At 32.2% G+C, this 14,314-nt stretch overlaps 1 protein-coding gene across 1 annotated transcript; it reads right to left on the bottom strand.

The window, feature by feature from the left end:
• Positions 1-11,312: 11,312 nt before the first annotated feature.
• Positions 11,313-14,069, bottom strand: LOC126885054 (uncharacterized protein K02A2.6-like). The gene is made up of 2 exons (XM_050651485.1): positions 13,044-14,069; positions 11,313-12,957 (listed from the first exon to the last, which is right to left on the bottom strand). Exon 1 carries the CDS (start codon positions 13,780-13,782, stop codon positions 13,246-13,248), a length of 537 nt encoding a protein of 178 aa, XP_050507442.1. The 5' UTR covers positions 13,783-14,069; the 3' UTR covers positions 11,313-12,957; positions 13,044-13,245.
• Positions 14,070-14,314: the final 245 nt, after the last annotated feature.

The following is a 14,314-nucleotide window of genomic DNA, read 5'->3' as shown; positions in this document are numbered from 1 at the left end:
CAGAAATTCAGTGGTATGGGTATACCAATCGGAGACGTCACACTATACACTTTGAACTACGACTACGCAGACGACCAGGTGGTAGTTGCCCAAGATAAGGAAGACTTAGAATATATGACAAGAAAATTGATGGAATAATACATGAAATGGGGTTTAGCGGTAAACATAAAGAAAACACAATATCTACATATCGGTAGTATACCGAAATACCGAAAAATCAATTTTCAACAACAGTTTGAAAGATAATCCAAAGGCCAAACGCGTTAAATTTAATCTTTCAAACCCCTTACTTTTTTAAACATCAAAGATTAAATGGCCACGGTTACATGGTTCTCGCAGCAAAATTTAAGTTTTAAACGTTTCTATCTCGGTTATTTTTCACCCTCCAGAAATGGTAAAGATGGTATAATATTTGATATAGAATAAACTATAATTTGGTTATTTACTATGTTTTACGTATATTGAGTATTTTTATAGTTATTATCAAAAGAAAATGAAAATGACGATAATTTTAAAAATTCTGATTTTTTAAATTATATCTTTTTTTCAAAAATATTCATTCTAAACTGGTGAAAATTGTTAAAAGCATTACTTACACTAATACAAAGAAATTTTTGTAAGGATTACTATAAATTTTAATTTTTGTGGAAATGGCGTATGTTTAATTTTTCACACTTTTTTCTAAAAAATTCGAAAGGGTTCTCTTAGTTTCATCATAACTTAATTTTGATGCTATTAACTTCTTCTGGAGCTCATTTGTTAGGTATTCTGAAGTACTCTGATAAGTTTATGACAGGTATATTTTATAAAATGCATCGTTTTCCCGTTATTTAAGCTTGAATACGTAGATTTGAGTACTCATCGAAAAAAATATACATTCAATTACCTATAACTCACTTTGAAATAACATAAGTTTAGTACTTTGAGAGAATAGTGTATTCAATTTTTTTTGTCTTCAATTTTGGTAAGAACAGATTTTTTGTAACAGCTAATAGTTTTTGAGTTATACATGAAAACCCGCTTTAAAATATGCATTTTTTTACGAAAAAATAAAATTTTTGATCTTTAATAGCTCAAAAAGTATTGATTTATATTAATAACTTAATATAACAAATTTTGCTTAGAATTTGTCCCTCTATCGATTTATGGTATTATATTTAATAAAATAATTTTCACCCCAGAAGAGGGGTGGCATCCACCCCCAGGGTAAAAGCGCAAGTTGGCATCATGTCACCTTTGTTCCTTAAGCTCTAACTGCTCACCAGTGTTCATGAATATCGATGAAGGTTCAACAAAATCGGAGGTGAAAACCTTCAGTGACTGCACTATTTCAAACGAATATAATTTGCTTTATCTCCGGAACAACTCAATGGATTTTGATCTTTCTTTTTTTAGTTGGTATGTAATTTTTACGTACATTACAAATATGCAATTTGTTTATAAATTTATTAATTAATAAATAGTCTAATTTGTTTAAACAATATTTAAAAAAATATTTTTTTACAAAAATCTATTTTTTTAATCATAGTATCATTAATGATCACAGAAAAAGTTAAAGTACACTTTAATAAATAAATGATGTTTATTAGATAATTATTTATTGAAGATAATTTATTTATTAAAGCATAACTTAACTTTTTCTATGATTAATAAGGATAACATGATTAAAATCATGGATTTTTGGGAAAAAATGATTTTTTCAAAAATCGTTTAAGTAAATTAGACTGTTTATTAATCAATAAATGTCTAGACAAATTGCATATTTGTTATGTACAGAAAAATTACATACACATTAAAAAAATAACGATCAAAATATATTCAGTAGATCTCGTGATAGAGAAAATGATAGTAGTTTTAAGTTGCTTTTTATAGTTTTTGAACTCGTGCATTTGTCGGCTCCCAGCTCCCCTTCACTTATCACGACTAGTCACCAATTAAACTACATTTTTAAAAATTCGTGTAAAATACCAGCTTTTCTAATATGTAAAATGACTTTTTCTACAGACAATATTTTTAAAGTTACTCTAAATGTTTTTAAACTACAAAATTTCACAAATTTGACAATAGGATTTTTGACTATATTAGATAATCTTTTTTATCGTTTTTTAATACATTTTGATAGTATCAGTTTTCTACTTTCATTTGGAATACTCAGAATTGCCCTACCTTCATTATTTTCTGTCTTATGTTATTGCAAAGTAAAGTTTTCTGAAATAAACAATTAGAATAACACTTAAACTAATTAATGGCTCGATCTCAAATTTTGAGAGTATATTAAGTACACCGATCCCCAACTTTGGGTGAAACACTAAAGTTCTAAGGTAGTTTTTGTAAAAGTTATTAACAAATAACGATTTTCACTTATCTTGCAGTTTGCGTAGCAACAAATTAACTTTTTAACTTTCAAAAATCGGCATTTTGAAGGTTTTTTAACGTTCTAAAAAATTAAACTTTGTAATTTTATGTCAACTATTTAGCTTTTGAATGGGGTGCAAAAAATCGCGATTTTTGCACTAAATTGTTAATAATTAAAAAACGGACGCGGACTCTAGGCAGGAAACAGGTAGGTTTTAATCCTATAGGTATACAATAACTAAAAAAGTAGTCAGCTACCTGGATCTTTGAGTGTCCCGAACATGGTCTCTTTCTAGCTTATTGTTTTCACCTAATTTTGAAAAACTGTGAAAATTTTGTATTATCCACGTCCGTCTGTCCGTCCGTCTGTCTGTAATCACAACTCCTCCGTCAATATACCAGCTAGAATGACAAATGAGGTGTCAACTGAAAGCTGATAATCCAAGGATGGTACTAAAGGTGAGATATTTGACCTTGGCGGTCTGTCCGTCGGTCTGTCCGACCGCGAATATAACTCCTCCATCATTATACCAGGTAGAATGAAAAATGAGGTGTCAAATGAAAGCTTATAATCCAAGGATGGTACTAAAGGTGAGATATTTGACCTAGGCTGTCTTTCCGTCGGTCCGTACGACCGCGAATATAACTCCTCCGTCATTATACCAGGTAGAATGACAAATGAAGTGTCAAATGAAAGCAAATAATCCAAGGATGGTACTAAAGGTGACATATTTGACTTAGGCGGTCTGTGCGTCGGTTCCTCCGACCCCGAATATAACTCCTCCATTATTATACCAGCTTGAATGATAAATGAGGTGTCAAATAAAAGCTTATAATCCAAGGATGGTACTAAAGGTGAGATATTTGACCCAGGCTGTCTTTCCGTCGGTCCGTACGACCGGTAATATAACTCCTCCGTCATTATACCAGGTAGAATGACAAATGAGGTGTCAAATGAAAGCTTATGATCCAAGGATGGTACTAAAGGTGAGATATTTGACCTTGGCTGTCTTTCCGTCGGTCCGTACGACCGCGAATATAACTTCACCGTCATTATACCACGTAGAATGACAAATCAGGTGTCAAATGAAAGCTGATAATCCAAGGATGGCACTAAAGGTGAGATATTTGACCTTGGCGGTCTGTCCGACCGCGAATATAACTCCTCCATCATTATACCAGGTATAATGAAAAATGAGGTGTCAAATGAAAGCTTATAATCCAATAATGGTACTAAAGGTGAGATATTTGACCTAGGCTGTCTTTCCGTCGGTCCGTACGACCTCGAATATAACTCCTCCATCATTATACCAGCTTGAATAATAAATGAGGTGTCAAATGAAAGCTTATGATCCAAGGATGGTACTAAAGGTGAGATATTTGACCTAGGCTGTCTTTCCGTCGGTCCGTACGACCGCGAATATAACTTCTCCGTCATTATACCAGGTAGAATGACAAATGAGGTGTCAAATGAAAGCTGATAATCCAAGGATGATACTAAAGGTGAGATATTTGACCTAGGCGGTCTGTCCGTCGGTCCGTCCGACCGCGAATATAACTCCTCCATCATTATACCAGCTAGAATGATAAAGGAGGTGTCAAATGAAAGCTTATAATCCAAGGATGGTACTAAAGGTGAGATATTTGACCTAGGCAATCTTTCTGTCGGTCCGTACGACTGCCAATATAACTCCTCCGCCATTATACCGGGTAGAATTACAAATGAGGTGACAAATATCAAAGTTTAGTAAAAATGACTCAAAATTAGTAAATTCGTATATCAATCCACGCAAAGTTACACGTAAAATTCAAATATCGTCTTCCAGTTCTACTTTCGATTACTTTGGGTGAAAACCTAGGACTTACGAAATCCAATTACTTGTTCCCCTGGTCTAATGTATCGATTGGTGGAACAATTTCATATGCTCCTTAAATGTAGTGGTAATTATTTGTAGATTTGTTTCCCGATATTTTTTTCGGGATCCAAGATACGATAAGTATAATAAATTGAACATGTCTAGTATATCCAAAAATTTCATACTCTTCTGTTTCATACATTTGAGTCCAGAGATCTTTACCCGTGCGTCATTAATACCTGGTGAGCTAAAACACATACTTTTTATCTAGCATCATTTTCTTCCATGCATGAAACTAAAGACAAACCAGCTACCGCCTGTTATTAGGTAAAAATACAGATTATGTTTATGAGCGCTCTAAACTCAGTATATTAAAAAGAGATAGGTATAAAAAAGACGCTTAGAAAAGTTTTCAGATTTTAAGTACAATTTGTGACGTTTCTGGTTTGTTTATTTTTGTGGCTGTCAGTCTGTTGAATTTTTTGCTGTTTTTTTGTCGAATTGTAATATCATTAGGACAATCTATATAGAATAATATGTTTTAAGTTAATTTTAAATAACCTTATAAGATATGTATTAGTGAAGTGACATTGAACTCAGGTGAACCCATAAGACGTGTTGTTTTGAGTTAAGAATAAAATATAAAATAGACGACAAAACACGAGAGAATGAATTATATTATTGTACGTAGAATTGCGAAATGGTTTGGCTGATATAATGTTATTGTTTATAATACACTTCAAAGACTTGTAAATAAAGTATGTTGTAGCAGATGAAGCAGTAATTATTTAAATAAGGACTATAAGGGTTAATTGTATACCAACCCTTCAACATTCCTTACATGGCGCTCCTGTAAATTAATTGGGAAAATCTTCTGACAATGGGCGACAAAAATTGGAAACGAAGACGGCGAAGATGGACCAGGACGAAAATGCAGAGAACCCAGGGAACAAAGACAAAGTGATAAAATGTAAGTAAGAATGTCTATCTTTATTAAAAATGCTTCCCTCGTTTTATATTATTATTGAACATTGAATATTTATCTTTGCTGATTTTTGAATAATTTATGAAGTATCGATTTTTTTTTTAAGAATATCTATGAATTTTGAAACACGAAGTGATTTTTGAATTGAATATTTTTATCGAAGTTTATTATATATGCTATTATTGAATTTTGAATTTTATCGAATTTATTTGAAAAATCTCTATCCCATTTCTATTTCTAGTACGGTTATTTTTGAATATTTTATGGAATATCGAATTTTTTCCAAGAATTTCTATCGAAGTTTGAGATATAAACTTATTTTGAATATTTTTATTCTTGAATCTTTTACTCTTTGAATCTAACTTTTGCATATGCTATTTTTGAATTTTTGTCGAATATGTATACTATTATTGAATTTTTATTAGCCAGTTGCTTTATTATTGATGTTTATTGAGTATATTTAGTACATTTTTATCGATTTTGTGTTAAATTTTGTATGATATGAACCTGAATTAATATTTTTTGAGTGATAAATGATATTTTTTTTTAATAAATAATGATTAGTGATGACATACGATAAACATTGCTATAAGCAAGAGATATATTTTTAACGAACCGACCTGAAGAGTCGAGATAAAGAATCTGGAGGACTATATAGATAAGAAGAAGAACTAACAATATTATAAGCTAAATATTATGAGGCAACTAGAGACAATAAGAAACCCACTGCTCTTGTCAAATTAGGAAGGTACTAATGATTTATAGAAGCTTGAACGCTTATTAGAGACCCACTTTGTGTTTTGAAGGGTACCTATTTTATTCATGATTATTCGTGAATAAACAACGGCCTCAAAGCAAGTGATTGAGGTTGTGATATTTTTAGAAGAATTTGAACCGCATAAAATACCTATTTCGTGTTTTGAGTTAACTATACCACCTTAATGGTGCGTACAGATCAGGGCGAAAATTCGGGTGAATATTGGCGGAGAACTAAGACATCCGAATGAAACCTCTTTTATTAAGGTAAAACGAAGGTATCGGAGCTAGTGAAGAAGTGATGATTATGATGTTATATGAAATGATATATGAGATATATGATATATGATTGTTATATGAAATATGTATATGAAGATGAATTATGTACACTGTAGAAGTGCTATTATATGAAGAAAAATGAATTATATGAGTTGTAGTACCAGACAAGAAGAAGAAGAGGAAAATATGTGGGAAAAATGAAAGAAGAAACATAAAAAATGCCAAAATAAACAAGCAAAATTAAGAAGATACTAAGCAAATAAGTAGCTAATCATTGAATTTTTGTCTAAGAATTAAAGTTGTAATTTTTTTTCTAAAGTAACGTAAATTATAAATAACTTATTTTTAAATGTATAGAATGAATCCAGGTTAAATTTTCGCGGAAAATGGAAGTGTTTGAATTAACCCTCCGTTACTCGCACACGGTGTGGGAGACCGGGCCTGTAAATAAATTCCTGTAACTCTGCTTGTAGTGGGGATTTTGAATGGCTACTTCGTATACTTCTTCAGTGGTCAATCAACTGTGGGTAAAGTCAGTCCGCAGTGTAAAAAATAGTACTGTCCTTTTGTTATTACGCAACACGGTCCCGTACACCGTGTGCGAGTATTTGTGCACCAATTTTTGTGTTTGGATCACACATCGATATTTTTAATTAGTAAGGTAATTTAAGATCTTTTCCTTATTTTCAATGTTTATAGATTAGTTTATTTATATTTATAGATATAAATATAAATATATAACTTACCCAGAACCATCAGAATGAGGTTTAGGGAGATATGTGGTTTACCAACAGAACAAGTACCAGTCGTAACACCAGGAACTTCAGATCGCTGTGCTGTTTGTGATTGGAAGAAAAATAGAAAAACAAAGTTTTACTGCCAAATATGCTCAAAATATCTGTGTTTGGAACACCATTGTTCCAATGAATGTGACACCATTGTGTATTTCATGTTTTAAAAACGTTAATTAATTTTTATAACTTTTTTTGTTACTACAATTACTCTTTATTTTTAATTTTTTTGTGTATTGAATTAAGATCTTAAGTTCTTAGTAAACAAATTTAACCATATTCAATTTTTTTTTCACTTCCAAAGTTTTTGTATATACATATAAATGGATAACAATGAAAATTATTAATTTTTTGATTAAAGTAATATAATGTGAACACAAACGCATATCTACAAAATTATATGATCATATATTCATTAAATAATTTAATCGTACACAATTTTGCAAAAAAAAATAATTTTAAAACACTGCTGACCCATATTTTTGGACCCGGTCTCCTGCACCGTGCGCGAGTATCCGATCACAAAAAGTTGGCGCGAGTAACGAAAGGTTAAGGATAGACAATATCTTACAATAAGTGTTAGTAGATAGTAAGCAAAGGGACACAAAAAGTGAAGTTTTTAGAGAGATTACATTTTTATTATAGGTACATTATTTTAAAGTTAGTAAGACATATATAAATAAATCAAAAGAAGACTGAAATAGGAATTATTAATAGAGTAAAGGATACATTTTTTTACTTATTCGAGTAATATTAACTTAGCTTAGGACTTTTAGTTAGATACGAGATTTTTAGTTAGGTAGATTAGATTATTCCCCTGCTTATAGGAGATGCATATAGGCACTAAAAGACTATATTAAAAATCCCGATAGGTTTAGTCACTGTTTTCATGTGGACACTGTTTTGTGAATGGAGAAAAGACTCAAAAAGCAAGACGGAACAGAAAGTGAATTAGTGATAATAATAAACAATTTTTTAGTATTAGAAAAACCGGTTTAGAATAGGGAAAAGAATATACATGTTTAGGGTATTAGGATAGCTAGGAAATTTAATTTTTGAAAATAGTATTAGGTAACCATAAACATTTTGTAAAAGGGAAAGAGGAATATATCTCATTTTAAAACAGGGAGATGTAATATCATTAGGACAATCTATATAGAATAATATGTTTTAAGTTAATTTTAAATAACCTTATAAGATATGTATTAATGAAGTGACATTGAACTCAGGTGAACCCATAAGACGTGTTGTTTTGAGTTAAGAATAAAATATAAAATAGACGACAAAACACGAGAGAATGAATTATATTATTGTACGTAGAATTGCGAAATGGTTTGGCTGATATAATGTTATTGTTTATAATACACTTCAAAGACTTGTAAATAAAGTATGTTGTAGCAGATGAAGCAGTAATTATTTAAATAAGGACTATAAGGGTTAATTGTATACCAACCCTTCAACATTCCTTACAGAATGTTTGCATTTTGAATTTTTTTTATATTACACAAGCAGTTTTTTCACAACTAATTTTATATTGGAGTTTAAAATTTTATAGTAAGTGTATTTTATTTTGTTATGAAGTTTTGTTAAGTAACAGTTAAGGAATGGTTGTGTTATGTTTCCGCCAAAGTAAATGAAATGACAAAAAGAAAATATGTTATTGAATTTTTTTGTAACTTGTTCATTTATTAATTACTAATGATATTAAAAGAATTTATTGAGCTACTTCAAATGTAGCGGAAATTCTGCACTAAAATTTTAAAGCAAAACTTACATTTGATATTCTATTTATTTAATAACGTCAAATTTTAACCCGTCATTGCAGCAGTAGCTACTTACTGTCCCTTGCTGTTGCGTTTAGTAAATTTCCGACTTATTTCGTATGCTCTTAATGATGACGCCCGGGTAAAGAACCCTAGACTCAACTGTACGTCTTTTACTTATGTAAATTTTTATGTTCGAGAGATGTTAAACTGCTTTCTTCGAATGTGATCTAGATCCAATTTCTGTTTGTCTAGCACCGATAATCTTTATGATTATTTTTTTTTTTTATATCGTCTAGTAGTCTAGTTCGTATTTTTTTGTTGAAGGTTAGTGTATCAATTGCATACAATAATAAAAGTTTTATAAATGTGTTACAGTTATGTAACAGCTGCACTATTTTAGCCTCGTGATGGTATTCTCAGAAAAAATAGATTTAATATCGCCTCCGCTCAAACAGTGTCTTAAATCAAAAAAGCAAAATATCAAGAAAACTACGTTTAAAGTTTTTGCTAGACCTTTTCCAGGTTTTCCAGGTTTCCAGGTTTATTAAAATTAGTATAATTTTAGTTAAAATAATCACATATTATACTGACTTAACTCGACAAACGACGCTTTATACACATCTTAGGTGGACAAATTCCTTGCACAAGTCGATATGTGAATCTCTTTATGTTCTTTGCAGTGATTATTTTGATTAATCATATACACTAGTGTCATATAACGACAAATACTTGAACTATAAACGAAACACTTTCTGAGATAAAATTTTATAATTTTATAAAACTGTTGGTGGAATAAAACATTTTTATTTATTTTTTTTTTTTAGTTGTGACACTATTTGAGCGGAGGTGCCATATTATAACACTCGAATGTTTTAATTTCTTCGAACGTATTTAGTTGAATCTTTACTATTTTCATTGTAATTAAAATAAACCTAAATGCATTGCCTGTTCATCCGTTATTCTCAATGTAATAATAACAACCTATAAATTTACGAAACAGTATCATAATTGCTGTTTTATTTCCTTGTTAGTTTCTTTAAAGAATAAATAGTTTCTCCTTTAACAAAATATATTCCGCAACTATGTCTGAGATCGTCGAAAATAGGTTACTCAATATTCGTGTGCCGTCAGCTGGTCCGTCTCTGCCAATGGACCGACGTCCTGAATGTGCCTCTTTGCAAGAAGTTTGCAGTTTACGGTAATGTCTAGAGCGGGAACAAACTATCGTATATTACCTATATGCCCCGCAACATATGGTGCCTCGATTAAAGGGTAAATGTTAAAGCATGGTTCAGAAACTTCTACAGCCAATAACTATATTATGTTAAGTAGAGCAAATTCGGTCCATATAAAGGGACCAACTTTCCGAAGCTGTATATCAAAACTTCACATAAACTTCAAGTGTGATGGCGCAGGCGAAGGCGATTGCAAGAGCGGTATTTTCGCGGAAGTTTCTAAAACTTCTTTGTTCAAAAGAGATATTAATCCGGTGTACTTCGTACTTCTCTTTAGTTTTATGAATGGGCCGGGGATAAATTCAAGACCTGCGAGATGTAGAGTTTAGTGCGACGGTTCAAATAAAAGAAAATAAGTTTTTCACCGCCAGAAAACGCTCAGATATAATAAGAAACGAGAAACCATAATGGTAATGAGTTAATGTACTGTGGACAGATTAAAAGTGCTCTCTAAAAGCTTTTCTGAGGAAATAACAACAGTCATTATAATATTTTGTAACCTAGTTAAAACTCATAACAATGTTACATCCAAAAGGCAATAATGACTTTATTTAAAGCCGATGCCGTCGAGATAAAAGGAAAGCTTTATTGTATAGAACGTAAAAGCATTAAAGTCTACAGCTTTTATTTTCGATATTATTTTTATACGAGTATAACGTGAATTAATAATAGGGCAGTCAATAAGGGTATTTGGCTCCGAATCCCATCCTACTACATCGATTTACTTGATATTTTCACAGTAAGTAGGAAATATCACAAAAAACAAAGCCTACCCTATATACTATGGCGCTCTTATCTTGGAGGCTTCCCAACCCTTCAAAGGGGTGGAAATTTGTTTGGTTAACCCACATATTACTGAAACTATTTTTTTTTAATTATATCTTTGCTTAAAGGAAATATAAAGAAAAGTGCCATTTTTTAAAGACAAAAAATACTAAAATAATAATTTTTGCATTAGCTGTCAAAATATGTCATGTTCTTTTAAAACGACAGCAGTAAGAAGCAATATGTATTAGAAAGTAAAACATGTTAAATATTTAAAGGCAAATTCAGAATTTAATACATTTATTTTAATGTCTAGGTACACATGTCTTTTTCTATCACGAAATACTATAATCGACTGACTCATTAAATACTTCATTATCCATATTCGGGCATCTATGCTGTTTGTCAGAACATCCATTTCTTTTAGTCGTCCGTCAGGGCCGGCGTAGAAAATATTCTTTACAGTCGGCCACGCTTCCCTTATCCACGTCCTCGTGGATCCGATGCCACTGATTTACCTAGATCATAAAAAACATGTTAACTTTAAAAGACAAGACTATGAAATAAATAAGACACATGCCCTATTAATAATGGGACTACTATCTAATAATTTTACATTAAATCTAACAGGAGTCATCCATCCAGTTCATCTTAAGTTGGACCTGAAATATTAGCTTAAGATCTACAGCTAGTAAATTTCTTTAAAAAAACATGCTACACCCATAGTAAGAAAACAACTCTTATAAGTTCGCTTCTAAATTATGCAATAAGAAAGCAACTCTCATAAGTTCGATTCTTTAGTAAATTACATTAAAAACAACATGCAATAGGTAAACATGCTATACTAATAGCAAGACAACAACTCTAAGAGTTGTAAGATAAGAGTATAAGACCATAAGAGTACAAGACTTATAAGTTTGCCTCTAAAATATGCAATACCTGCAATAAGAAAACAACTCTTATAAGTTCGCCTCATTAGTAAATTCCATTAAGCAAAACATGCAATAGGTACCTATAGTAAGAAAAGAGCTCTTATAAGTTCGTTTCTTTAGAACTTGCCCTCTCCAAACCCCTTACCATGGGTTGGAAGAGCCGTGGTCTAAGAGCTAGTTTCTTATACTTTTGTGGTCAACCATCTTAAGAGATCCGTTTCGTTAGGACCCTTATAAGTTCGTTTCTTTAGAACTCGCCTAGGACTCTTTAAGAACTCGTTTCGTAAGAGTTCTGTTGCTAGCTATCTTCGAGATCCGTTTCGTTAGGACTCTTATAAGTTCGTTTCGTTAGAACTCTTGTAGCTAGCTAACGTGTGATCCAAAATTATTGCCATCACAGCTGGCTCTAAATTACAGAGATAGCTATACAGCGCATGTCTATTCTTAATTCACATATATTTTCCAGTTTACGTCAACTTTGCAGTGTACGTCAAATTAACAAGAAAAGTTAGGTTACCTATAATTTCATTAATTCTTTTTATTTCTGATTAAAGTTCTGTGTTAAAGGTTTTGACTGATTTTTCTGTTTTATAATGTTAATCAAAATTAATTGATAAACCAATGATATAAATTCAGATTGAAACAAGACATACGTAATTTTTTTTGTACAGCTAGCCTTGATCACAATAACTGTGGATCGCTCGTTATCTTGGAGATCCGTTTCGTTAGGATCCAAATCCCCTTTGGATTCAGAACTGACGTCAGTATTGAAAGGTTTCATCTTATCGTTAGATGACACACCTTCATTTTTCTTTTGAGATCTCACGGAACCTTGAGGATCCTCGATTACGTAACGATCATGATCTAAAACCCTTTTTAATGATATAAGGATCAGGTAATTAGGGAGTCATTCGTTTGACGTCCTCTTGAATTCTTCGTTGAATTCAATCACTTTGTCAAATGTTTGCTTTTATTTGACCTGGTTTGCATCAGTCATTCGTTTGACGTCCGCTTGAATTCTTCGTTGAATTCATTCACTTTGTCAAATGTTTGCTTTTATTTGACCTGGTTTGCATCAGTCATTCGTTTGACGTCCGCTTGAATTCTTCGTTGAATTCAATCACTTTGTCAAATATTTGCTTTTATTTGACCTGGTTTGCATCAGTCATTCGTTTGACGTCCGCTTGAATTCTTCGTTGAATTCAATCACTTTGTCAAATGTTTGCTTTTATTTGACCTGGTTTGGATCAGTCATTCGTTTGACGTCCGCTTGAATTCTTCGTTGAATTCAATCACTTTGTCAAATGTTTACATTTATTTGACCAGGTTTGCATCAGTCATTCGTTTGACGTCCGCACATATTTTCGATAGATCGCCCCGGTCTGCCTCCTGTAATGACACTTCGTTGGCCAGAACAGCATCGGCTATACCTCTTGGTTGGTAACCCAACATTACTTCGTAGGGCGTTTTTTTTTGTGGTTGAATTCTTCGTTGAATTCAATCCCCAATTTGGAACCAATTCATCTCAAGTAATCTCGTCTTCACTGCAGGATGATAAAGAAGCTACTATTGTACAATTATACCTTTCCACTTGTCCGTTTACTTTAGGAGCAGCAGTGGAATTCAGAACATGTTTTATTTTAAGTGATGTACAATAATCCTTGAATCGTTGGGAAGTATAGCAAAAACCTCCATCGCTAATTATTCTTCTTGCTACACCAAAGAATTCAATTGCACTTTTCAAAAAAGTAATCACCGGGGTAACTTTGGTGGACTGCACAGCCTTCATAAAAAAGAACTTAGTGAAAGCATCGACGATGACAATGAGATAAGAGTTCCTTCGTTTTGACTTTACAAATGGACTTAGATGATCTATATGCAGTGTATCAAAAGGTACTGCAACCTTCTCAATAGAATGCACAAGTCCAGGTTTTTGCTTTTCACCAGGTTCCTTATTATATAAGCCTTCTAGACAACCTCCAATGTATTTCTTAACATATTTTATCATACCTGAGAACCAGTATAATTGAGATATTGCCGAAATAGTCTTTTCTACTGACATGTGACCAGTTCCATAATGATAATGCAAAACAACCTGCCTGCGGGCTTGCCGTGGAGCAACCCACCTTTTGCCTTCTGAAGTTTTTCGATATAGTCTATTGTTTACAATGCAGTAGTTTTGATGGATATCTTTTTCTTCCTTATCTGATGGAGATTTCGACAGCAGATCTATGATAGTGTTGCATCTTTCATCTTTTAATTGGGCATGTAAGATCCAATCTTCTTGATCGATGTTCACAAGGTTTATCTTAACCGTGAGTGCCTCCTCTGGAATTTTTTGCGACAGTATCTCTGCTTAGAGCATGTGGCATTTTCGTACCTGGACGGTATTCAATGTCCAAAGTAAATTCTTGAATGGTTAACCACCATCTTTCAATTCTGGGAATTATATCTCTTTTGGTCAATGTGATCCGCACTGCATTACAATCTGTAACCACCTTAAATGGATTTCGATGAGATAAATTCGAAAATGTTGTAATGAATTTACTACTTGACATCTTTTTTCGTGAGAAGTGTCAAAAGTCTTGCAATCG

This window comes from Diabrotica virgifera, chromosome 5 (assembly GCF_917563875.1).
Source record: "Diabrotica virgifera virgifera chromosome 5, PGI_DIABVI_V3a".
NCBI classification, from domain to species: domain Eukaryota; kingdom Metazoa; phylum Arthropoda; class Insecta; order Coleoptera; family Chrysomelidae; genus Diabrotica; species Diabrotica virgifera.
Note: the sequence above shows the minus strand (reverse complement) of the source record. Positions and strands in the feature narration are given on the sequence as shown.

Bases quoted from the DNA above. Each gene is read 5' to 3' on its own strand.
- LOC126885054 (XM_050651485.1), bottom strand. From the start codon at position 13,782: ATGTCAGTAGAAAAGACTATTTCGGCAATATCTCAATTATACTGGTTC.